A 26,693-nucleotide genomic window follows, 5' to 3' on the forward strand; every position below is an offset into this window, starting at 1 on the left:
TTTGTTTTCCATTCCCTTTGCCGCAGTTGGTTTTTGTTTATTAGTAGATTCGTCAATTGGCCATAATATACACTAAAGTTTTTAAAATCACACAATTAAATCATTGATTTATTGATATTAAATAAATTTTAAAATATTAATAAAAATAAAAGTTTTGAATATCGGTTGAATCGAATTTTTTATTAATTAAATCGGTCGTATGAGTTTCGGACTTAACTAGTTTAAAGCTTTTCATTAAATTGATACCCCATTTAGTTCTCAATCTAGTCGTCTATCTGACTCAATTCAAATAATATTGATATACGCTGATGCATGTAATTTCACTATTGTATTAGCATATATTTTTATAGTTTTTAGAATGACTAAAAAAAATTTATCAATTTAAGGGGTAAACTATATTTTTACAACATATTATCATAAACTTTTATAAATCTAAAGAGGCTAAAACATAAATTTTTTCATTTTACGAGGGCCAGGATTCCTGCCTGTCCCTAAATATCGATACTAATTTAATTAAAGCTCAATCGAAGATGGATTTTAAATTAAGATAAATTAATTAGATTTAGAGTATAGTTATGAATTTATGTTATTTTTTTTAAAATTTTGATAATATCAAATGTGATTTGTTTATTGATCAAATAATTTGAAGTTTAGGTTATTCTTGAGTTCAAATTATTTTAAAATTGAGCAATGTCTAGTTTAGGTTATATTTGATTTGAGTTGTTCTAAATATGAGTTTGTTAGTTAAGTATTTTTTGTTATACCATTTCTAGATTATATTATTTTGGAATTTTTATCATCGTTTTGGTTATAAATAATTATTTGATACACTAACAACGGAATTAAGAAGAATTAATATATTATTAATTAATATTAAAAAAACAAATAGCACATGTGATGACTTTGTTTAAAATATGTCATAAGTCCTTATATTCTTCAAAAAATTAAAATTTACTTAATACAATTATATTTTCAGGAACTTAGTCTCTCTACTTTTTTATTTTCAAATTTAGGTCTAACTATTAAGATAATTTTACCAATAAAGGCCCATTTCTAACTTTATTTACGGAAATAAGCCAATTTTTTTATTATTTACCGAAATGGCTCGAAAACACCAAAACGCATCCACGTAAGAGCGTTTTAGGGAGAAATTCCAGCAAAACGTGTCTCTGAGGGAGCGATTTTACCACGTCAGCACAAAACGTGCTGATGTGGATGTGCTTTGGTGACGTGGCAAAATCGCTCCTTCAGGGACGCATTTTGCTGGAATTTCCTCCTAAAACGCTCCTATGTAGAGGCGTTTTGGTGTTTTCAGTCCATTCCGATAAATAATTAAAAAATGACCTATTTTCGTAAATAAAATTAGAAATGAGCCTTTATTAGTAAAATGGTCAAAATTTAAATTTGAATTAATTATATCTAATTTTAAAATTTGGATCATAATTGATAGATTTTTTTCTACAAACCGCGCCAGCGGTCAGCCCATGTATTTTTGCTATACCCTTAAACGGTGCGGGAAACGGAAACATCGGCGGCTCGAAACTCATACAGCGGCTTAGCTGGTTTTCGGGTGAAATCTCGAAAGAGCCAGAAAGCGAATTTTAGTTTTTAATGTTTTTTTTTCTTTTAAAAGGAAAACCCGAAACCCTAGATTATGAAGAATCAAATCATCAAAAATAAAATAATTCCTTTGCACTAATTTTTTTTTCCAAAAGCTAAGCTTAAAGCGTCAACCAATGTCTGATTATTGAATGATTTTTTTGATTAATTAGCTAAGAACAAGATTAAGTGGGGGCATCCTTCATTAGCTCTCCCCCACGTTAACTTATTTAAATCCCCAAAATCTAATGTCTGTTCCAGCTCTTTCTCCAGATTTTTTTTCTCTCTCCATTTTTTTTACCTATATCACTCTTCTTCGGTTTCCCTAGCTTCTTGAGGTATAATCTTCTTTGTAAACGGATCCGATTTTTTTCTAATTTTCTCGTTTTTATTTGGTTATTTTGTTGATTCAGTTAATTAGGTTATATATATATTGATTTGACGTTCATTATATGTTGTATTGTTTTGCGTTTGCATTTTCTGCTTTGAACGTGGATGCTGATTCTTTTTCCGTTAAGTAATTTGTTTGTTTGAGGGTTTTGAGAACTGTTAATTCGTTTTGGTTCGGAATTTGTTACCGATAGCGGTAAAAAGCTTTGTTTTCGAGGTTTTTTTTGTGTGAAATCCGTTTGGTTACCGAGAAAGTTATTGTAAAAGAAAGCCATCCGAGAAACATTTTTCTTGTTCAAAACATTTCTATAATAAACCGTTTTGACTTCTTCTTGTCAAGCTTTCTCGGCCCCGTAGTTGAGAAATGGAGTGTTTCACGCCCACTCAATTGCTAGCATTTTCTTTCTCTTTATTACAACATTTAAAAAATATATTGCTAAAGGAGTTTTGTCATTTTGGACTATTTTTCAGGTGACAATAAGAGGAGAGAAAGTTTAAGATTCAAAGCAAATTAGCTTTTGTTTCCAGGTGGTTCTTATTAATCTTCTTAACATTTTCATGTACGCTATATTTTTTAATTATTTTATATCCTGCCGTTGTCTGAATAGTGTTTTAGTACTGTTCATCTTTCTTTTTTGTTTTGGTTGGGTCACTACAAAGCGATTATATGATTATATCAGCTTAGTTTCAATTTAAAAATTTGTATTACTGACCCTCAAAAAAAAATTGCATTAGTGAATGAGCTTGAGCCCTTTTATACATTGAGATGCGAAATATATGTCATAGCATACATGTTTTCAAACAGTTCTGATCATTTTTTGCAAGTTGGCGTTTCATATAATTTCGTTATGCTTTCACTGCTGTAGAATCATCATTATTTGGGTTTATTAGGTGTGCATAGTGTTAGTCCGTAGCTCTTTCAGCACAATAATTATGGAAAAGCACATAAAATATTGTGGTAATGTCTGTCTTTATTGTCATGCGAGATGTTTCTATACATATTGTTACTGGTCATTAAATACTTGTTTAAAAATTTGAACATTTGTTAGAGAGTTTATGATGAATAAATGGTTTGTATGCATGAGTTTCATGTGGAGATTTGCTACATGGCTACATATATCTAGCGTTCAGTTCCTTTTTGCTAGCTAAAGTACAATTCAATCAAACTAATCATTTTGCTTTTCATTGAAGTTCTGTTGAAGTAGAAGAAAGGAGGTAAATTGAGTGCCGAATGACATTTCCTTCGAGCAAGTTTTGAGTTTTTTTGGTGTTTCTTTTCTGTATTAATTGCTGCTTATCGCTTTTGTTGTCCTCACTTCATTGGAGCAAGTTTTGGGTTTGTTGTCCTTTCCTTTTAGCAGTTTTTAGTTTAGTTTTATTGCTATTAGGTTCTGGTTAAGTAACTCAAAACTCTATGTGAAACATTACTTTTGAGAACTTATCATTTGCTAAGACTGCTAAACTTGCTGGCTCTATTATAGTAGAGGCATGATCTTATTGGATAGGAGATCTTTGGAATATGTAAAAGAATAGGATAAGTCTAGAGTGTAGAGCCGGAGGGCATGTTTCTAAGGTTTTTTTCTCTTCAACTTGCAAGTTCGATCCTTTCCCCCAGGTTTTGTTTTGTTCTTTTAGCAACTTTGCCTGTACTTTGACCAATTTTTTTGTTGGCTATTATAAATTTTTGGAGATTTGCTTGGTTTACGCCAAGCTTTAGTGTTTTAAGATATTAATATTATTTAAAGTAATACACCATTTTAGATATATTTCTCCATTTCATTTTTTAGAAGTTCATACTAACCTGTTTTAAAAATATATGTATAATTTATCCCGATATAAAAATTAATAATACATTTTTGTAAAACAATGTTAAACCTTTAAATTTTTTGCTATGTTATGAACATGAGAGCTGAGTCACGAGACCATTGATCGGTAAGTCGAAGTCAATTGTCTTCCCTTTTATCTCTATTCTTGTAATGATCTGTTGTGATTGATAATTCAGCTAATCAAAGGGAGACCGAAACCTTAAGATTCAATAGAGAGAGACCCAGACAACTTAGGGTTTTTTGATAGAAACTCTGCTTATTATTCCATACGCCTCTTCAGATAAGGACCAATCTTATTACATAAATAGGAAAACCTATTCTAAAAAGGAAATTAATTAACTGAAATAAATTCACAATCAAGAAACCTAAGGGAACAAATAAAATCGCAACCCAAGACTTGATTAGTGAAGCGAAATTATGGCCTTTCCTAACATAGGTTCAACCCATAACATTACCCCCTCTTGCCATATGAGCTTATCCTTAAGTTCGAAGTCAAGATTACTTGACAACATAGGTTCAACCCATAACATTACCCCCTCTTGCCATATGAGCTTATCCTTAAGTTCGAAGTCAAGATTACTTGACAACATAAATCAACCTAGTTCAGTCTCAATTTTAGTTTTTGGTTCTTCATCATTCAAATAAGCTACTTTCAACCAAAAGGGGTAGGAAAATTTACTGAATTTGCTTTAATAGTTCCCCCTAATATATTGCTGCCATCATTACCATGCCAAGTTCCTCTATGGTTATTTCTGACATGTAGTATTTGCTGCTTCTATTCAAAGGCTTTAGTGAGGCTTATAGTTATGGCTAAATTAGGGGGGTTGTGCATTTGAACATCCAAGCGAATGGAATCATTTGGTCCAGCCATGAAAAACCCATCATGTCAGTTTACTCGAATGTATTGACTAGCTCTTGCTAATTTTTGTTGATATTGTTGCTAATAAAGCTCTAAAGTTCCTGTCTATTTCAAACTAACCAGATCTCCCAAGGAGTTGCCGCCCATCAGAGCACCAAAACTAAAGGAGCCATAATTATAGGATCCTTACCGGTTCATCACATGCTCCTCCAATTTGATTTAATAATACCAAAGTGGTGCCTCACCCAGAATGTGGAAGGCTGCCAAACTTACCTTGTTTGCCTCATTGGCGTGTTGGTTTTGAAAAATTATTCACATCAATGTAGCCAAATCAAAGGATCCTTTGATCCATCAAAAGTTTGAAAATCCACTTTTGTGTACTTGGGAATAGTTCCAATTGATGGAACCCTCTGCCCTCCAAGTGGTGGTGGCGCCATGCCTCCTACAGTAGTTGGTGGGAAATGCATCGGTCTAGTTGGATTGTGTTACTGCCTACATCACGATCCCTATTTTTTTTGCCGAAGTAAAAAATTAGGGTTTTCAGTTGTTCCTAGATATGTCGAGTCATTTGTTGAAGGTAGATGTTTATACGAGTGTTTAGATTGATGAACTTAGCCTCCACCACAGGTTTCGAAACAATTCTCTCTTATAACAATGCTCATCCATCATTGCCATTGTGATATGCTTTGATGCCAAATTGCTATGGACATGAGAATAGGATTGAGTCATAGGGCGATTAATAGGGAAGTCGAAGTCAATTGTGTTATTATTGTGATTTGACATTTCAGCTCATCAAAGGAACACTAAAACCTTAGGACTCGGTAAAGAGAGACTTGAATCTCTTTAGTTTTATTAATAGAAATGTTGTTTAGGGTTTATTATTCTATACATCCCTTTAAACGAGGACCAATTTTATTACATAAATAAGAAATTTATTCTAAGAAGAAATAAATAAATTGATATAAAATCACAATCAAGAAACTTAGGAAAGAATTAAAATTGCAACCTAAGCTTTAATTAGAGAATCAAAATTTATGCCCTTACTAACATAGGTTTGGCCTATAACATGCTAATTGTATTTTGTATTACTAGTACTTTAAACTATTTAATTCTGTCATGTAACTGATAGTTTTTCCCACCCTCTTTTTCACACAATAAAGCTCAATCAATATGTCTTTGCATGCATGTTTGTATCTATCATTTTGGTTCCAAACTTTAACTAGTTAATGCTGGTTAGATTAGGCTTCCTTTGGTGTGTGGCTAATAGCTTTTACTTGGATAGTTTGCACACTATTTAATTGATATAAGGCCTTGTTTAGCAATATTCATTGCCTAAAAAGTATTTAAAATTTATATTTTATATATTATACTTAACAATGAATTATTATAAATTATTTTTGTTATACTTTCTATTATGAGCTAAGTTGAATATTTGTTTATACCAAAATAATTTTAAAATGACATCGTAGTAATAATAATAAAGACAAGGGAAAGAATGATACTTTGCATTTGAGTCAATTATTCATTACTTATGAAATTTTTATTAATTTATAAGAGTTATGCTTATATGTTATATGGTTTATACATTAGAATTAAATTTATAAACAATTAATATTAATTGCTTAAATGTATTAATTACTTAAATGTATTAATTATTGATATTTCATACATCATAATACTAACAATTTTGAATACCATTTAAATTAACTTATTTTTTACTTTACAACATCATGCCTAAAATAAATATTTTTACTTTTTACAACACTTCTTTATAGCAATGCTGAACATTTGAAATCGTGTATCACACTTTTCAAAAGCTAAGTTTTCTCAAACTTGTTACAAGGTCATTATTCATATGTGGAATCAAAATCTTGAAATCATTTAACCCTGCTCAGTCAAGAAATAGAAGTCATGGGTCATTGATATTATTGCTTGTTCTAAAATTCCAAGCAAAAATCTCAAAATGTGCTCCTTATTTGATTGAGGAAAAAATATAAGGAAAATAACATATTTGGGGGTAGAGATAAACACTACGATAATGAGATTGAAATGATCTAAGTAATTCATCATAAGAAGTGTTCTTGGTGACGAAATATAATAAACGCTTTAAAAATGTAAGTGACTAATTTACAACTTCAAATCATTTAATCTGCGAAAGTTATAAATATCAAGCTGTTAAGTTTCAACATGCACGAGCTATGCTGAATTTTCCCCTCCAGGCCCTTTGGTTAGTCCTACCTCAAATAGAGCCAAAACACATTTAATGTCAATATGTTGGAAAACTTACCTTGCTGCTTTAAGAGTTCAGTCCTAATTCATGTTTTCGGGTGCATTGAGCCGTTGTGAGAGGGTGATGTGCATATTATTAATGTTTGTTTTTCTTTCTTTTGTTAATTAATGTAATGATATGAGTCCATTTCTCTGTTTTTTCTCCTTTTAGCTTATTACTTGTTTGCTTTCTTCCTTTTCCTTTATTATTGTGCTTGATTATGTCTCTTGATGAATAACTAGGCTTTGGTTGCATGAAGACTTAATGTTCCAAATGCAATTTTGAGGTGTATGTTAGATATGTCCAATATGCATCTAAGTTCTAGTTTGCTGTTGTTATACTTGCATTTTTACAATTCAAAGTCAGGTTATTTTGGTAGTCAATCATTGTTCTATGGTATTTCTTTCCAACATGTTGCATCCCTCCTTTTCCGTTGGATCAACATTTGAATATAACTAAACTTAATTGCAAGGCACCTGTCTAAGTTCTATTTTGCTCTTATTATATTTGCATTTATTTTACAATTGGAAGTTGGGTTATTTTGATGGTCCATAATTGTTTTATAGTGTTTCTTTTCAACATGTTGCAACCCTCCTCTTTTTTCCGGGCTTGGGACCAGCTGTAATTGCAGCTATAGGCATCTTGTGCTATCACAGGCAGAGTTATTGCAACATATGCATATAGTTTCTTGTTAAATACACGGATTCCTTGCTCTGTGAGCTATATTTTATGACATTGGGTTGTGAACCTTCTTGGGATGCTTGCATGCTGTCCAATTTATTGTAGTGTCCTCTGAGACTTTCTAAAAGTGAATGTAGCCTGAAGTTAAGTTACTTTTACGGCCCAAAGTCTCAATTGTAACTGTATATGCTGGTTATGTCAATCCAAGCTTCTTTCTTTTTTTTGTTTTGGGGGGGGGGGTGGAGCGACTGTCCCATAAGCCATGTAGGTTATATTCGTGCATCTTCTAGTTAGGCAGTCAACTAGAAACACGAGTTGTAACTGTATGTGTTGGTTATGTCAGTCAAAGCTATTATTGGGGGTGGGTGGACTGTCCTAGGTCTTAAAGCCATGTAGGTTATACTTGTGAATTTTCTATTAAGCAGTAAACTAGAAACACAATCCCATAGTTTTAACATTTTGAAATTGTACTGCCATCATATGTATATACTATGTTTAAGTCTCTTAATATTGGTTTGTATTAACTAATCATGTTATGTATTAAATACCAAAGAAACTCGTTTTTACCTTCTGTTCATATAGTATTGTAATGTATTATAAGAAGGCTATTTTCTTTAGTTACCTTGAACTGGTATTCTAAAACTCTTATATTATTATTCTTTTGGTATTGCAGGCCATGATATCAGCTTTACGTCTACAATGTAATGAAGGAGAAAACGTGGGACTCTATAAGAAGGTAAACCTAATAAAAAAAAATGAATTACATAAGAAGGTATAAATATCATTGCAAATTGAGTTGTAGTAAAACTTGAATGAATTTAGTATTTTAAGGATCTTGTTGGTGATGCTTCTATATTTCGAATTTTTTGTAGCTTCACCAATCTAAATATTAACATTTTTCTGAACCACCGTGTTGCTGTCATATAAGTTTCAAAAGATGAAGCTTTTTCATTTCAAATTAACAAAAACAAGTGTGTAATTACGATATTCATTTCAGTCATCTTTGAAACTTCAAAAAAGTTAATGCTGGTTTCTCCTTCTTATATATATATATTTATTTATTAGCTTAAATTATCTTTACATAACTAGATGGTTTTCTTGATCATCACACATGCTAAAGTTCATTTGTTTAAACATTTCAAACCAATGTTTTGCTGAATGATTGGTGGTTTTAACATACCACATCTTACTATGAGAAGCATAACTTTTGGAACCATGAGATATTTGTTGATAGAAGTCGAGTGACATCCAATCCCATTTCTGTACATCTGCTTTTGCTACTGCAATTGCAGTCTGCTGCAGTTACCATGAAAAAAGGTGTACATCAAATTGGGGCACAGAAATCTGCATTAAATCAAAATCTAACATATAGAGTGGGATGTACCCCATATTTGTAGCTCTTGTTGGTGTTTCATAGCTTTGTTGCTGTGGCTGGCACAGCTGGAGACAAACTGGAACTTGTGAATCCTCTCCAATGCCTAAACCATTTGTGAGAAGGGAGTCTTTGTTTGCACCATCGACATCCCTTGTTTCATAAACCTGGATGTGTTAAACTTTGATTTTGAGGTCGGTTTTAGAAAATCTTATAACAGGCAAAGGTTTAATGGTTGAATCTTTTTAATGTTTCTAGTATAATTGGGATTGTTATGATCCAGTAATACCTTCTTATATAATTCATTGTTTTCTTGACGAATTAGGTTTACCTTCTTATAGAGTTCCACATTTTCTTGATGAATTATGTTCCCCTGCAACGAGACACTGCAATTTAGCCACTTGTGCTGAGACAGTATGGTAGTAAGGAGCTGAAGTTATTGTTTCAGGATTTACCTTTCTGTTCAATTCTTGAATTTCATTCATTAAAATTTGATCCTACAGCAGTGGAATAAATGTTACTAAATGGGGTTGCTTTATTTTGCATGCTGTTTTGAACTTAAAATCTGAGCATGACTTGGAAATAAAAGTTTCAAACCTTCTTAATACGAACACCGCGAAGGCTCATTTCCAATTGGCTCTCCAAATTCTGTAACTCTTTTACACCCAATCCAGAAAGTTCTTCACCCATCATTTGCCTGTTTTGGTGTGCAGAAGCATAATTTCAGTCTATAAATTTTCATCTTAGACATTATAAAAGTCTTTTGTAGGCATGTACATGAGATGCAATGGACTTTACATTCTCATTCTATTCTTGGGTCCATTCAATGGTTTAGGTTAGATATGAAATCCTTTTATAGGAAAGAAAATTATGGCTAGGACCACTAGTCTCTGTGTGTTCATTTTTGTTGAAGGATGAATGATTCAGTCAATCTAATCTTTAGATATATATGAATCATGCCATAAAGGATAGAACATTCTAAGCATAGTTGCATCATAAAAGGTCGGAATAAGTAGTTCTAAAATCCATAGAGAAAGCTGTTATTTGGTTGAAAAGTATGAAGCTGACTGTGTTGAACTGAGACATATGGGCGTAATTGTTGTGTTTGGAAGAATGCCTACTGTAAAAAGAGTTCTTGATTCTGCATTTTTGGTTCATTGTATTTTTTTCATTGATGTTTAACATGATGCATTTGTATTGGCAAAAAATTGGTTTACCTGTGATTTTCTTGCAGGTTTTGCAATTTCTGTCTCAGAATTGCTGCCTCCCTTTGCCAGAACTGAAAAATATGGTTCATTATATTTAGATAACTTTGTTACTGGTATATGACAATAACCATGCATATCATAAATGTGGACTCAACCATGTTCTGAATACTGCAAATGTAGGCAAATTTACACGCAAAAAGAAATCAAACATATTTAGATTCAAGGTTCTTGCTAGAGAAGATTTTCAATCTTGTAGAGAAGTTAGACTATGAGTTAAATTAAGCAAGAATATGTATGTTTAACTATTTTGATGATAAATCACTTCCTGAGTTCTTGGTGTACTTGTCAAAGTTATGCACATTTTAGCTCTTGCTGTGGAAGCTTTATTCTATTTTTATCTTTTGGATTTAAAAATTAGGATTTTAGAGCTAACAACTAGTAAAAAGCTAGGTGAAATTTATATGCACTTATAGATGCTTTTTCTTCTAGAAATTGCCAAGTACAAACTTCAGGATATTGGAGGATGCTTCTAGCATCTATGTATTTCACCAATGGAAGCTCAAAGGCATAAAAAGACATCAGGATGTGAATTCCAATGTAGATAGATAATATATAAATTTCTGGATTTGGTCTACAAGCAAGCAAAGGAAAGTTCTATTTTGCCATTGGACTATGTTATTGACTTTGGAGCTGTTGATGAATATAATTTGTTGGAGGAAGCTATTGCTTAGCTTCTCAACAAAGTTGAGGCAGTCTTTGGAGAAAGGTAACTGTAAAAATTTCCTCCTTTCTTTAGGGTAATTAAAGGCTCTGATTTTTGGCTTGCCTACTCAAGAAACTTAGCAAGTAAAATCCCATGTGAAATTTATATGCACTGATAGTTTTCTGCTGGATATAGCGAAGTACAAACTTTCTTCAGCGAGTTATATGATTTTTTTTCTAGAATTAATCAGAGAATGCTTCTAGCTTCAATATATATCATAGGTAAAAACTGTAAAAGCATCAAAAAGCATAACAAGAGGCAGGAGTCATGGTTTTCGAAGTAGAAATATTATACTTCAGTATTTGGGTTTGGTCTAGAGGCAAGGAACATCAGGTCTATCCTGCCCTTGGAGTATGTTGTTGACTTCTAGGTTGGAAAATGCTTCTAGCTTCTCTCTATCACCGGTAGACAGTTTAAAAGCATAAAAGAGATGGAAATATGAATACAGAAGTAGATAGATCATGGATGAGTCTTTGGATTTGGTCTAGAAGTAGGAATGGCAAGGGTCTAGTTTGCCTTTGGAATATGTTGTTGACTTCCGAGTTGGAGTTATCCATGAATATTATCTATTGGAGGACCTTTTGCCTATTTTGAGCTATAAATGAGATGAAAGATGGCTTTAGAAGGAAATTTATGAAGTCATTAGGTAAAGCTAACTGTAAGGATTTTTCCATTGTTTAATGTAACTTCCTGTTAGAATGTTCATATCGTGATTTAAACATGAGGGAGAGTTAAAAGCAGGTTTTACTATTGTCAACCATTATAGTGGAGATTTCTCATTGGTGAATTAAAAACTTTTCACCGGAAACTTTGAACGTACTGTTATTCTTCAAAGAGAAAGACACTTACAGAGGAAATTTACCATTACGGTGGCTCTCTAAAGGAAATAACTTCCATGCACATAGGAAACTTAGAACAATTGACTGCTATGCTACTCTGTAATCTCTAACTTCGTCGAATCTCTTCTTTACTTAATTCTATGATTCTGCTTTAAGATTACAGCTAACATTGGAAATCTTTTGCTCTGTTGATTAGTTAAGATTTTAGTCATTTTTATGCTGTAGTTGCCCCTTAAACCATAAAAGCATGACAGCAAGCTATGATAAGTGGTAGTTCTCTCAACTTTCCAGGTTGAATGTCATGACTGTGGCAGGTACAAGTACCTCCTTATAACTTTACATCCCTGTGTGCGTATTTATGTTAGATGTTAATTCTTTCATCACCACATGAATACTAGTAGGAGAGAGCATAAGTATATATTATATTTTAATTATTTTACATATATTATAAATATATAATATATTATTTAAAAATTAATTTGGTTAACCAACTGAATTGACCGATGTTAAGTTGGTTTGGTTATAGTAGGAGGATGGTAAATTAAGTAAAAAGCCATCCGAACCGACTGACTTAACCATATGCGCACCCCTAAATACTAGTGCATGATTTGACCATAGTTCTTGTTTTCGGGAGGTAGCTTACTGCTCTAACTGGTCTATTCGTTGTCTGGTCTGAACTTTGTAGCATTCTCACCCTCTTCAATTTTTATATTTTGAAATATATCCTCTTTATCACGGTTAGAATTAGTATGTCCTAGGCTTGTAGATTTTGTAGACCTATCTCATTGTGTTTTTTAACTAGTCACAAATAATATTTTTTTGATTGATAGGTAGATAAATAGAGAGAGAGGGAGGGAGGGAGTTAATTGAAGTGTTTGGTTATCCAAACTAATCTCCATTTAATGTCCATTGTCATGCCTGAAGATGATAATTTCTTAGCATTTTTATTTTCCTCATATTCACCATGGGCCCATTTTGGTTTCTTCGATGTTGTATCTTAATTGGTAATGTTTCCATCATCCTGTAGCTATGAGAAAGACACGATCCTAGCATGGTTAGCCTATGCATGCACTTATTCATATTCCTATTCCAACAATCGGAAGAGTAGTTAATGGAATGTATCCAAACCAATTATCTTCAGGTTTTGCTGCGGCCAAATTTTTGTCAGCAGTTGCACAAAATCTAGACCTGAAACTGATGCTTTACGATAAAATTTTACATAAAATTTTACGAGCATTTTGTCTCAGTAACTTAGCCTGCTGCCAACCTGAACTGATGCTTAGCTATATAAATTTACAAGCATTTTGTAACAGTAGCCTATGCCTGCTGCCAACCTGAGACCCATGCTTAGCTATAAAAAATTTGCATGCATCATGTTTCCAGGTATGCTTGTAATGTTTGGTCCACAAAAAGTCATTTAACCTTGCAATCTTACATTTTCTTTTCCCGGCAGAAATTAAATGCCGGCTAATTAGCTAATAATAAAATTATGAATCAAGCATGACATGTAGATACAAGAAATTTAGGATTAAGTACTTAAACAATACCTTGACTTCTGAGTTTGGGCTCCCCAGTTGCTGATGTTCCTCCTTTGCTTTGTTGTATCGCTCAATTATAGATCTCATGCTAGCAATAGAAGATTTGAATTGTATCAGACATTCTGTAATTTCTAAATGCTTACACTAGAGAAGAAGCACAGAGAGGACATTCAAAATCTTTGTACGTAGCTCTAGAAAGTATAATGATAGCGTCTGTCAACTTCACTAGTATCTAAAATTGTTGTATCTGACAGTTTTGGTTAAATGACAGCTTCCGTCTAGAAAGATAAACCAGTTAGTGAACAGAACAGTTGAAGTTGCAATCCTATACGTAAGTTTTCTTTTTGGTTAAATATGATAGTCTTGATTTGTCCAAGTGCTGTTTCCTCTTCATGCTTGCTTTGTTTGCCTCATTCTACTATAACATTAAACCCTATGCTACTTCGATTCTTTTCTTTTTTCTTTTTAAATATTCATGCCTAATCTGTACGAAACAAACTTTTAGCAAGATGAATATATCCATATCTTGAATCACCACTAAATCTGGTTACATTCATGGTAAAGTATATTGTATTCTGTCATCCCTACCCTGTCACCCTTGCGATTCCCTCCCTACTTTGTTTTTGAGTCTGATTATTAGGAGGTAAACTATCTGGCTGAAATTATCAGTCATTTTGAGAAAGGAATTCCATCTTTTTTGTTAACTCTGCATGATTCTTTACCACAACCATGAATATAAAGATGGAGCTTCTTTGATATCATAACCTCAAGGTATAGCTATCCCATAGATGTGCTCCAGGCAAACTTTTATTGGTTTTTAGGAGGATCACCTCCTGTACTCCGTTTGAATATATTAGGTGTTGATGTTAGACATAAATGCTTTAAGGAAAATGAATAATTTGGATAACGTAAGTTAGATATGCTCATGCTTAATTCATGTCCTAATGACAAAACCTTCATCTAAAAATTGCTCAAGGTATGATATGTTTGAGTATGAATTCAAGGGGAAAAAAGGGTAAAAGATTATAAATAGATTTTCATGGGTTGAGATGACTTCAAGTTGAGCCTATTAAGAAAAGTAATATTCATGCATGATTTATTTGACCCAAAATATTAGATAGAATATTCTGCTTACATTTGGTGTGATATGTAAAAAAGGCACCATCCTTGTTTGAAAAAGCCCAAATTTGTACACAAAAGTCAATCTCAGGGGTGGTTTTTATTAAACTACCTTTTGTGACATCATTAGTACCCTCAATTTTAGGGCGATCGAATCAACTTTGACGTGTTTGAGCATCATGAGCAACATTAAGTTCTTGTGTCAAAAGAAGCTACTTAATTTGTTATTCAAACTACTTGGAAGCTATCAATTTAAAAACGAATCACTTCTCACTTGATAGGTTGCTGCTAAGTTAAAGCCATTTAAGTTTCTCTTCACTTCTTTTTGTTCTCAATGAGTGGTAGCAAAGCTTTTGTCTTTAGCGACCTGAGTTAGGCGATTGGTTTGTGGATTTGGGAGCATCTGATCATATGATAGGGGATAAAACCTTATTTGAATCTTTAAACTCATGTTATGAGAATTAGACAATAAGGAAAGCGGCAGATTGACCTCCTTGAAAAATAGTTATAGCAAGTTTCGTTAAAATTTCAATTAACTTTTCGTTTAATTCTTTTCCAAATATAGATTGTAATCTTTTGTTGCTATTTTTTTTTTAGAAGTTTGTGAATTTTAGGACTTGAACTTGAGGGCAAATAGATATTTTGAATTGTTGTTGGGTTTATGTTCTCAAAATTCTTGACAATCAAAGAATAAGGCCATCCAAAACCCAATTGTCTAATGGGTCAAACCCAAAATTACTTTGACCTTGTTTCCCAGATGGCATTATTGTTTAGGATATCCAAATTTATCTATCTTACATCATAAAACATATGCCTTGATCATTCATATAAGCCATCATCTCAGTCTTTGTTAATAATCCATAGTAATGTGTGGAGACCATCTAGGGTAAGACCTATCACAAACTTTAGTTTGTTTGTTTCCGTTATAGATAATCACACTAGGCTTGTATAGGTTTTTTGAATGAAAAAAAATATTAGGTAGGGCAAACTAGAGAAACTCCAACACCATGATCCTAACACAGTTTAATTTAAGAAACAAATCCTAATAACTGATAATCCTAGATGGTATTGCAGATCCAACTTAGGGTTTTACCCAACAAGTCAGTGCATGGTTCACTAAAGTGTAATCACGCCCCAACAAATTGACATTGTTGAAAGAAAAAATGTAAGCATGTATTTGATAAACAGAATGCCCTCTAGGATTTTATGTACTCATATCCTTTCTAAATATAATCCCTTGCGTTAATTGTTCCTTTGAAGATATCTAGGTGTATTGCATGTATCCATACCTATAAACCACAAACTCTATTGAGGTAAACTAAATCTTAAAGTCATTAATGCTGCGTTTGGTTACTAGTGTAATAACAGGAGTAGATAACTTATTTAACACATGTTTTAAAATAGTTAAGCTATAAAAAAAATGATTACTACAAATTTAAACCTACAATTAGAAAAATGAGTAAAAATTATTGTAAAGATTTTTTCAAAATAAGCGAAAAGTTTTCAATATATTTGCTACAAACAAGTCATGTGAGTGGTTAAATATTATTAATTGTGGTTAGTTTATGACTAACTAATGACTAAAACATGTGGAAAAAATAAAACTGTTACTAAATGTAACATAAATATATTTTTATAAGGTATTCTCTAAACCAAGGGTGTAAGTGTTATTTTTCCAACACGCACAAATAATATAACATCACATTCTTTGAGCAAATACCATATAACCTGAAATTGACTATTTCAAGTGAGTATGGAACAACTAAATTTGTTATTGAGAGTGAACCAATACTCGTATGCTAACTTTGGGATAACCAAATGAATCATAATTAATTAGTAAACAACTCTTATTTAGAGTGTTCCTACATAGAGTCCAAACTTAGCAACAAGATCTAGACATTTAGCATCTTACAAAGGTTTTAGGAAAAGAAAGAAAATATATAACCTCAAACCTTTGCACTAAAAACATTAGAACCAAATAAAGACCTTATTGTATTAACATTAATTTATCAAAGTCAAAAATTAAATCCAAGTTAAAATTATATTATGCACACACTAAGTAATAAAAATTATGATTCTCATATTGAGTTGGCCTTTAATGCATTGTAGTATGCTATTTGAAAGGGATAAGAGCATGCTCTCAACACTTAATCTCCAACTTTGATTCATATGAGGGATTGTCCTTAATATTTGAGCATTGGTTACTATCTTGATAAGATTAGAATCCCAAACAATGTCTATGAAGCCCTAAAGAACTAGAATGGAGGAAAATTATGCATGAAAAATTTTAAATCTTAAAAAAAAATGAAACCAGGGAAATTATAAATTTGCCACTAGAGAAGAGTTTAGTAAGATGTAAATAGGTGTATATTATAAAATATAAAGGTGAAAGTGTGGATTGATTCAAAGCTAGATTCATTATAAAAGGATTCACTTAGTTTTATGGAATTGACTATGAAGAGAAATTTGCTCTTTTTTCAAAATACAATACAATTAAATTTCTCCTTTTGTTGGCGGTAGGCCTTGATTGGTCCTTAAATTAACTTGATGTTAAGAATGCAGTTTTTAGCTGTCTAGTGAAAAAAATGCACATGAGGTTCCACCAGACTCTAAAACATAGATGCAAAAAAAGGGTATGCACGTGGGTTTGTTAAAAGAAACAAGAATGCTTGAATTTACATTGAGAAGTGCTCAAATGAAAACAAGTTAAAGTTAGGGTGTAATGAAAGTACTCTAGTTAACAAATGTATCAGAGGCTTGTTGGAAAATTGATATTTTTAACTCACTAGAAGTGATATTGCTTTGTTAATTAATGGTGTAAGCCAATTTATGAATGATTTGTAAGAACACATGAAGCTAATAAAGTAGAGGTGTAATGTTCTTTCCTTCTTTTTCTTTTACTATTGTATATCATTAAATCAGTAAACTTTTCAAGATTAACTAACAAAATATAGTTTTAAATTCATTTAGGTGGTTATGAAGTTGATGGTTTAATTATTCTTGGACCATTTTGATTATCTAATGGGATATTAGATAAGGAGATCCAGTTTCCCCTTTCCTCTTTTTGCTCAACTAAAACATTCTCTTTCTAATGTTAATTGAAGTAGAAAACAATGGTACAATCAATGCCATTAGAATCACCTACGAAGTAGTCCATTCTAATCACTTTCTAGATGATTGCTCTCTTTTTTAAGGCAAATGTTATATCCTATCGTCATCTTAAATCTAGTCTTAAGGAATTTTGTGATCTTTAGTGACAATTGGTCAACCTTGATATGTTGAAACACTTTCTTCTCCTAAACATAAGGAATGAGGTAGTTTGGTGGTATTTTGAGGGTTAAAGATTTGACAAGCAAGTGTTTTCTTTCAAAGTACTTTTAACAAAATTAAAGGAAAACTTGTGATTTGGAAAGCTAAATGCTTATTGCAAGAAAATAGGCTAACACTCATTAAATCTAAGCTAGCTTTAATCTCCCTTTATATGTGTTCCTATTACAGAGCTACTCATTATACCTATGGAAAAATTGATCAAACTCTCAGAACTTTTTGGTGGGGATCATGAAGTGAGGGAAAACACTCTAGTTATGAATTTGGGAGAACATTTGCAAACACATCCATGTAGATGGGTTGAGTATTTGAATATTATAGTCAATGAATGAATCCTTACTAGCAGATCAACAAGCTTGGAGGATTATGACCTTCAATTTCAATATCAATGAAGGAACTGGAGGCCAAATGTTACAAGAACTAAGGGTTCAATAATGTGGAAAAGGGATCAACAAATATACTAGAAAATGTCTTTTAGTAGGGAATGTAATGGAGCATTCCATGGCAAGTTGGGTTATGGGTGATCCATAAAATGTCTTTTAGAGGGTAGGATATGGGTGCTCCTATGGATGCTCAAGCTGTAGTTTAAACTTATTTTTTGGGAGAAAATTATCATGTCTTTCAAACAAGGATGAACTATGAAAAATATTTATCAATGTAAAAGACGGTTGCTCCATGTGTAATAGGGATATCGAGTTTTTAAAACCTTTGGTCATAAAGTATGAATTCGCCATAGCTATTTGGTTTGAGAGCTTTCTCTTAGTCAAACTTTAACTTTTAAATCTTGTCTTGGTTAAGGGTTGGATTTTTTTGGTGGCTTTAGCTAAATGATCAAGGTAATAAAAAAGTAAGAGACTTACATTATTCTTCTATATCCCATGAGGCTTATGGAAATTTAGTAATGTGATGATCTTTAAGCAAACTATGCTTGGCCCTTTTTGGATGTTACACATGATTTTGTACCATTATTTCCTCGTTGGCAAACTATGATATAGATAACCTAGAGATTGCAAAATGATCGATAATGGGTGACTTGGCGAGAAGTGTGGTTCAAAGATGGATGATGTTGCGAATCATAGTTGGAATTTGCGTTTTAAAATAGTTAGGAAATCTGAAACTCAGTTAATGAGTTGTAATGGCTAAAGATACTAACAATGTCACGCTAGCATGCAGAAAGATTATCGCCAATTAAAAATTCAAGCTAGGATTATTTTCATTTGACGAACCCTTCTTTTGATGAACAAACAGGGATTGACTCATGCAAAAGGAGGTCAAGATTTAAGCAACATCTGTTGCTTGGTAGACACATTTTTTAGCTAGCCATAATTCCTCACTTGTCAAGGAGTTGTAATGGCTAAAGATATTAACAATGTCACGCTAGCTTGCAGAAAGATTATCGCCAACTTGAGAATTCAAGCTAGGATTATTCTCATTCGACGAACCCTTCTTTTGATGCACAAAGAGGGATTGACTCATGCAAAAGGAGGTTAACAATTAAGCAACATTCATTGCTTGGTAGACATCTTTTTTAGCTAGCCATAATTCTTTGCTTGTCAAGGAGTTGTAATGGATAAAGATATTAACAATGTCACGTTAGCTTGCAGAAAGATTATCGCCAACTTGAGAATTCAAGCTAAGATTATTCACATTCGATGAACCCTTGTTTTAATGAAAAAACAAGGACCGGCTAATGCCAAATGAAGTCAACATTTAAGCAACATCCATTGCTTGGTAGACATCTTTTTTAGTTAGCCATAATTCCTTACTTGTCAGGGAGTTGCAATGGCTAAAGATATTAAAGATGTTACACTAGCTTGTAGAAAGATTATCGCCAACTTGAGAATTCGAGCTAGGATTATTCTCATTCGACAAACCCTTCTTTTAATGAACTAACAGGGATCAGCTCATGCAAAAGGAAGTCAACATTTAACATTTTTTAGCTAGCCATAATTCCTCACTTGTCAAGGAGTTGTAATGGCTAAAGATATTAACAATGTCACGCTAGCTTGCAGAAAGATTATTGCCAACTTGAGAGTTCAATCTAGGATTATTCTTATTCGACGAACCCTTCTTTTGATGCACAAGCAGGGATTAGCTCATGTAAAAGGAAGTAAACAATGAAGCAACATCCATTGCTTGGTAGACATCTTTTTAGCTAGCCATAATTCCTCACTTGGTGTTTTTATTTGTTCGATCACTTGTATCAAAAGAATGTTTGAACAACTTTAAATAGAATAGGTAGCCATAATTCCTCACTTGGTGTTTTTATTTGTTCGATCACTTGTATCGAAAGAATGTTTGAACAACTTTAATTAGAATACGTTTAAGCAATTTTATCTTGAATATCAAATCTACACATGATGGAATGGAAATATGAAACCTTGAAATTTTGCCCTTTTTATTTTCGTCATCAAGCGTAGGCTTTATTAATTACATTGATATTTACTTTTTAGTTTTATCAGTTCAAACATCTACTTACCATGCCAAATAAAAAAAACTTACACAAATAGACCAAATTTTACGTAAATAATGGGCATTTCGAAAAAGGATCAATTTTCTTTGAAATTTATATTATATTACTAATAAAATGTTCCTGGATAAAAAGAAAACAATTCTAAGAATTGGTTTACGTTTAGAAGAGTTTTGTTACATTGCATTTCTTTTTTCAATTTCGTCATTTATGCGCAAGTGTGTGTACGAGACACGAAATCAAGCTAGAAAATCTCGAATTCTCATAATTAAATGTTTAAATTTAGATTTGAACTACCTAAGCTCGGTCGATTAAGTTTGTTTTTCGAGTAAACTTTGAATTCAACTCTTATTGCCAACTTCAATCTTAATTGTTACTAAATATGTGATCGATAAATCACTAAAAATGCTCTATTTCATTAAAAATATTTCAAATGTATTTAAAAATTATTTTAATTTTTTTACTTAATATAAATTTTTCAACAAGAAAGTGCAGGTAAATAGTTACTTATAACAAAAATTAAGTTGATTTTATTTTATTAAAAATTAAAATATTTTTTTAAAAAAAGAAAGAGATATCCAAAGTATCATATGTATTTTTTATTCAAAACTATCTAAAATAATATAAAATATTATATTATAAGATTAAAATTAGAAGGTAAATAATCTTTTAAAATTAGCATTTACTTTTATCGAACAATATGATTGTATTCAGTATTTACATTTACCAATTTACCAAATAATTTTCTAATATAAATTTAGCACTTATAAAAATTAATTTTTTAGCTCTTAAAATTTCAATTTGTTCAACACACCTAAATCCGAAATTAGCCTACAAATTATTTGAGTTGAGCATTATGACGTTTGAACTAACAATCGAGCTTGACTCGATTATAAATCAAGTTAATCTGAGTTTCTTTTCTAACCAAATTGTTTATTACATACAGAATTGCATGTAGTCATTATATGAAACTTAAAATTATAGAAACAAATGTAATAACCAACGAAAAAATAATATTCACCGGTGCAATTATTTTTAAAATGAATTTTGGCATCTGATAAAAAGGGATGGGGTGGCGATTTAAGACTAGATGATTTTGACAGATGAGTTCAAACCGACGATCGTGGTGGTGGAATTTTATTTTATTTTTCTTGGGGTTATTATAGGGTTATTAGAAAATTTGATGTTACTTGTTTAAAGTTTCGAGTTTAAGTTTTGTGAAAGAAAAAAAAATGTTGGGATGATTTTAGTTAGTTTAAAAATTCGACTAGCATAACTTTAAATTTAGTTAGAGCTTAATGTAATTACTGAATATCTAAAATTTTTGGTAAAAGAAATGTGGGATGGGGAAAGAATCAAATGGTTGTGAATCAAAATGTATTAGAACTAAGTTTTGTTTCTTAAAAGAAAGCGTGTAAATTGAATATTCTGTATTATAATTCCTATTTCGAGACCACAATAATATCCTATCTTATGCATATCTTATCCCCTTCAAATTTTAATATATTGTAGTTTAAAATTTTATTTTAAAATCTCATGTCTAAATACTAGATAGAATTAGTAAATATTAAGTATAATCATCATTGTAATTTCAATACATACAATTTTCATTATAAAGCACCCGTTTTTATAACCAATCGTATAGTTGTCTTGTTGAAATCATCTCATTCAATGTATTGAAGTTTTTAAATTATAAAAATATGTAACGAGAAGATTTACAAGATTCTTTTTCTAGAAGAGGATATTAATTAATCTTTAATATAAACGTGGATAAATTTTCTATATAAAGTGCTCCACATTCAGGATTTCCTACGGATCAGAACGCACCTTTTGACGTTTATAAAGTTGAGGCTGGCAACAGTATAATTCAACAGCTAAAACTGCTTTTAAGAACATTTAGCTTCGAATGAAACTATGCTATAGTTTTCAAATGAACTAATTAAAAAGAAAAAAGCTAAAGAGTGAGGATTTGAGTTTGACAAATTGTAATAAACAAAGAGTAAGTGGTGAATAATGTGCTTTGAAACCCGTCAATGTCATAGATATTGAATAATATTACGCATTACTTCATAAGATTTCATGTGATTATATATATTATAAAGATTGATTATCTTCCCAATATTCAATTCCATAAGAATCTAGAATTAGTTAGTAAAATCATGGTCCATGAATCACACCTTAGTTTGTTTGCAAATGTAAGATATTTTGGTTCTTTTTTTCAATTATATATTCACTTCCTTTTATAGGAACATCTTTGGTTCGTGACTTTTACAATGAAGATGATTAGTTCTTATCTCTTGTTGGGGGGCCCCATTATATATATAGTGCCTATGATCATGAAAATAAAGTGAAAGCCTAACTTATGCTTAGAGTTCAATTTTTGCATGCGGCCTTTTGTACTCTCTTTTTTCTATGTTCTCATCTAATTCGATTTAGATGGATAGTGTTCTTTCGAATTTAGAATTATTTTTTCCTAGAAACCCTAATGTTGTTGTCAAAATATTGTGAGGTGGAAGGTTGGAATATCCATGATCTCCCTTGATTCTCCTGTTTCTCTTTAAAAATATAAGATAATTATTTAATATAATTTTCACTATCAAATAATAATTTATTTTTATTTTTACATTGAGACATTTTTTTATTTTATATATTTATTTTATTAAAAAAAAAGGACCTCTAGACTTTGGTCTCTTGCGACCAACTTTAGAGATAAGGTTGGGGAAGCTTGCTTTCTCCTATATTAATGTTTTCTGTATTCCATTACGATATTTGAATATTACATATGAAACACGAAGCCCGAATCAGAAATCATGGAACTCTAATGATGAAACCCTAGGATTATATTATACAGTTCACTTAAAAGGATGTTTGGTTAGCATATTATCTTCATATCTCCACTAAAATAATGAAGAGAATATTTAAGGTGCAGAAGTATCATTATCTATAATTAAATATTAAAAAAATTATACGTATGTATATATAAAACTCCTTTAGATTTCCTAATTTTCTGTATTAGATATTAAATTTTATCATCAAACGTTTTTTTGCATATGCATGCTTACAAAAGTTAAGTCGTTAAATAAGTTTTAAATATTTTATTTAATTAAATATATTTTTCATTTTTTATTAACCACTAAGCAACTTACATTCTGCTTCAATATCTTTAGTTCCTTATTAATTGTATATACATTGTTGAACTAGAAAACATTTAGATAGGCTTTATATGTTTGTAGTTTTTTATTTTGTAATTTCAGTTGTAAACCTATCTAGTCAATTTATCCAAGGGAATTCACCTAGACTTTATCCTAATTTCTTTTATTTAATTTAGGATTTTGTTAACAATCTTCCTGTGATACACACAGTAGAGCACAACAATTCTATTGATACTTAGATCACACAAGGCAAAAATCATGACAGTGTGAGACGATTCACCTTGTCTGTGGACGAAGGTCTTGGTAGTGATGGTTATGAGTTGATCAGAGTTGAAAGAGAATAATTGAGAGAGAGGGGGGGTCCCCCTTCATGGACGAGGCTAAGGGCTTATATACCCTTAACTATGATCCCAAGGTGTCATGTGTCATCCTTCTATTGGTGACTTCAAAGTAAATTGGTCAAGTGGTCTGCCACTAGAGACATAGGTAGGGTGATGATTAGACACGCTATCAATCATTTTAGATGGAGCATGACAGTTGATAAATGACAATTATTATGAGAGGTTCACGCGGTTGTGTAGGTAAAGAGTTGTTCTAAAGGGTTTTTCTGAAGGGTTATTCTCAAAAGTGTGTCCAAGGAGTAAAGGTATAACAAATTTCACTTATCAAGTTGCTGATGTAGCCCTCTATGAAGCCAGTAGCATGTCTTGATCTTGGATTGGGATAACCTCCTCTAACCTAAACTCTTATGTACCAAGAAATATATCTAAGTTGTTGATGTTGATCATTTAGGTATATATTTCCTCTTTTATCATATATATTCAACGAATAAATGTCAACCTAGCTTAAGTTGAAATAGCCTAATGGTTTCTAAAATGATGTTTATATTGAAAAAGAAAGCAGTATTCTTATTGTAAAAAGAAATTTAGGTTTAGTTAATTCCTAGAAGTTTCCACAACCTAGCCTTCTTTCTTAATTCAGCATTGAGAAAATTCAAACAAAAAACACATTTTTGTGGAAAGAAATGTAGTTAATTAATTACTAATTGAAAGAATACATGTAACTTGTCACTACTATACGTACCCAAGCTCATAATTACCTCTTATAATAGCACAAGCCTCACTATCACTGCACTGACCAGACTATGCAAACAGCCTCATTGCCATCACCAACAATATTGCATATATCATCACTCAATGTGACACTCTTGACTTTGAATATATACATATGAGTATGTTCATATCCACCATCCTCCATAGGATAGTCAACTTGCCACCAAAAATATTTTTCCAAACTTCTAGCAGAAACTTTTTACTACTATACATATCCTATTCATGAACCCTATTTTAGTAATGCTTCTTTCGCATTTCATAATATTTTCAGTAGTACAAGTTGTATCTTAAAGTAATGAGGTGTCATCTTTCCATTTATTTATGATAAAAACACTTTATAGATACTATAGATTGACAACTTATATTTTGGATCATTGGTTATCTTAGGAGGCTAACTTCTATAGTTATTTTATACTAACTTTCATATATTATTTACCAGAACTGCTTGCTGATAGGTAGTTAGTGGCATCAACTGTTGACAACATCATTTATCTTTTTCTTCCTCCTATTTCTTCAGCTAGATGTGGGGTTGACATTTCCTAATCTGACCTTTTATCAAAGGGACCGTATTAATTGTTGTTCTACAAAGTAAATATATATGTATATACACATATCATTCTATAATTATAAGCTTAATTCATGAATTAATTGGGATCCTGTTGGCAAGTCATTCAAGTTTTTTTTTTTTCACTTTTCCTACAGTGCTTGGAGTTCTTGTTGGTTATATATATACCTGGTGTCATTATGGAAAAAATAAAAACAAGAGGAATTTTAAATCATAAGTGTTTATTGAGACGACCATTCAACCCCAAATCTCTGAAGTTTCTTTTTTTCGTTTGTTTCTTAAACCAAGCATTTTGATTAGGAGCTTCAAATTGAGTCCTAATATTAAACAAAAAGCATGAGCTATAGTTCTTCTTAGATATTAATTTAGTATACTCTAGCTCTACCATGTCCAAAAACAAAGTTACTCTAGTTCTATGGAACCTTCAATCAGCCATCGCTAGTCTTTGTAGAAAATCTCAGAAGTCAACTCCTGAACTCAAATTACTCTCTCTATAGCTTAGGCGTACTTTTCTAGTTTTCTAAAATTTCGAACTCAGCCAAACCCTAAATCATAACGAAACGAGGATGACGAACAATCAAAGGCGACACTCAAACTAAATCCGCACATTTTTTTGAATCATAAAATCATAAAATCAAAGCTAAATATCTCTAACGTTTAAATCTCCCTACCGTATTTCAACATTAAGGTCTCATTTAATTTCACATCTAACAAAAAAAAACTTTAAAAAAAATATTACGAAGAAACATTCAAATCAAATCTATGAAAATAATAATAATAAGCTAGCTAGAATCACAAATTATGATAATAAAGAAAAACCAAGAACATTTTAAACAAATAGAATATGATGATAAGAGATCTTAAAAGGACCTGGTGCTAGCAAAATCGTAGAGCTTTCCAGTGCTGGAGAAGATCGTTACTCCAACTTCAGCATCACACAAGATCGCAAGCTCCTTGGCTTTTTTCAACAATCCGTTCCTTCGTTTCGAAAAAGTTACTTGCCTACTCGTTGAGTTATCGATCCTCCTTATCACTATTTTCCCTCTACCCATACCTTTTATAGCTCAGCGAAGTCTCAAAAACGATTAAGCTTTTCTAATTATTCAACCCAAAAAAAAAGTGAAAAAAAATTAAAACTCTCGATATCCGACAAAAAAGCTAGAAAGGAATGATAAAAACTTAGCAAAAATAAACTTAATTTTGCCTTTTTTATTTTTTGAAAAATAATAGGGGAAAAACTTACTTGGAAAGGAAGTGAGGAACGGGAGTCAGAGAAAGGAGACAAACCGAGGTTTCAGAGACGTCGTTTTGGCCTTGATTATCATTAGCGTAAAGGAAAGCCATCTATAGAAGGAAAGTTTTTTTTTTTTTTAAGCGGGAGCAAAAAACCAGCGGTTTTGTGTATAAACCGCTAGTGGTTTTCACGGTATTTGGGACACGTGGACGAATCAGTAGTCGAAAGAATTTGTTTAAATTGCTTTGATTTGGGGGAAAGAGCCGTCCCTCGTATAGGCCACCGACACGTGGGATATGCGGTAACGTAGGCCGTATTTCCTTTTTTGGGAGATATTTGTTTGGTCTAATTTAAAATCCAGTCCCTGTAC

General features: G+C 31.8%; 1 protein-coding gene and 1 long non-coding RNA gene across 5 annotated transcripts; one reads left to right on the plus strand and one right to left on the minus strand.

Annotated features, from left to right (window-relative positions):
* Positions 1-1,469: 1,469 nt before the first annotated feature.
* On the plus strand, positions 1,470-9,609 carry LOC107941800 (uncharacterized). The gene is made up of 3 exons (XR_001695700.2): positions 1,470-1,937; positions 2,461-2,517; positions 8,298-9,609. It is a non-coding gene; the product is annotated as an uncharacterized lncRNA (long non-coding RNA).
* On the minus strand, positions 8,655-26,449 carry LOC121218200 (MADS-box transcription factor 23). 4 transcript variants are annotated; one of them, XM_041095037.1, is made up of 9 exons: positions 26,333-26,449; positions 25,960-26,184; positions 13,354-13,432; positions 10,214-10,275; positions 9,594-9,693; positions 9,452-9,493; positions 9,328-9,369; positions 9,009-9,163; positions 8,655-8,917 (listed from the first exon to the last, which is right to left on the minus strand). In XM_041095037.1, the coding sequence occupies exons 2-9, from the start codon at positions 26,139-26,141 to the stop codon at positions 8,902-8,904; spliced, it is 678 nt and encodes a 225-aa protein (XP_040950971.1). In that variant the 5' UTR covers positions 26,142-26,184; positions 26,333-26,449; the 3' UTR covers positions 8,655-8,901. The 4 variants fall into 4 exon arrangements, with proteins under 4 accessions (XP_040950971.1, XP_040950970.1, XP_040950969.1 ...); XM_041095036.1 differs by having other exon boundaries at positions 8,655-8,920; XM_041095035.1 differs by having other exon boundaries at positions 9,286-9,369.
* Between the last annotated feature and the right edge of the window lie 244 nt (positions 26,450-26,693).

This window comes from Gossypium hirsutum, chromosome D06, assembly GCF_007990345.1.
Source record: "Gossypium hirsutum isolate 1008001.06 chromosome D06, Gossypium_hirsutum_v2.1, whole genome shotgun sequence".
NCBI lineage: Eukaryota > Viridiplantae > Streptophyta > Magnoliopsida > Malvales > Malvaceae > Gossypium > Gossypium hirsutum.